Source organism: Penaeus monodon, chromosome 25 (assembly GCF_015228065.2).
Source record: "Penaeus monodon isolate SGIC_2016 chromosome 25, NSTDA_Pmon_1, whole genome shotgun sequence".
NCBI lineage: Eukaryota > Metazoa > Arthropoda > Malacostraca > Decapoda > Penaeidae > Penaeus > Penaeus monodon.
In genome coordinates this window covers 14338527-14338828 of record NC_051410.1, presented here as the reverse complement: position 1 = coordinate 14338828, position 302 = coordinate 14338527, and the positions used below count along the sequence as shown (strand labels likewise).

The following is a 302-nucleotide window of genomic DNA, read 5'->3' as shown; positions in this document are numbered from 1 at the left end:
TCGAGACTCACGACGATGTGTTGGAACAGCCACGCCTTCATGATGGCCGTGGCGTGCTTCGGCAGGACACCGCGCTTCTGCCGCCGAATCCCGCCGTCATCCTCCTCCTCGCACGACGGGGGGGTCAGGGGGGCTGTGGGGGGAGGGGCGCAATCAGTGCTTCGTGTCATGAACTCATGTCTTGAGGCCATGCGGGATGCGGCCTCGGCGCTTTGGCTTACTGACGGATTTGTGTTTTGGTCACTGTGTCAATATTCAGATTATATGCTGTGATACAAATGTATGGCCTCAAATACATGCTA

The 302-nt window shown here is 57.0% G+C and overlaps 1 protein-coding gene across 1 annotated transcript in view; it reads right to left on the bottom strand.

The window, feature by feature from the left end:
- The window catches only part of LOC119589323 (bromodomain testis-specific protein-like), a gene marked incomplete at its 5' end in the record, with an annotated part of 5780 nt that extends 5647 nt beyond the window's left edge, over positions 1–133 (bottom strand). Inside the window, 1 exon segment of the mRNA XM_037937944.1 lies at positions 12–133. Within this exon segment, the coding sequence (XP_037793872.1) occupies positions 12–133 (122 nt within the window).
- Positions 134–302: the final 169 nt, after the last annotated feature.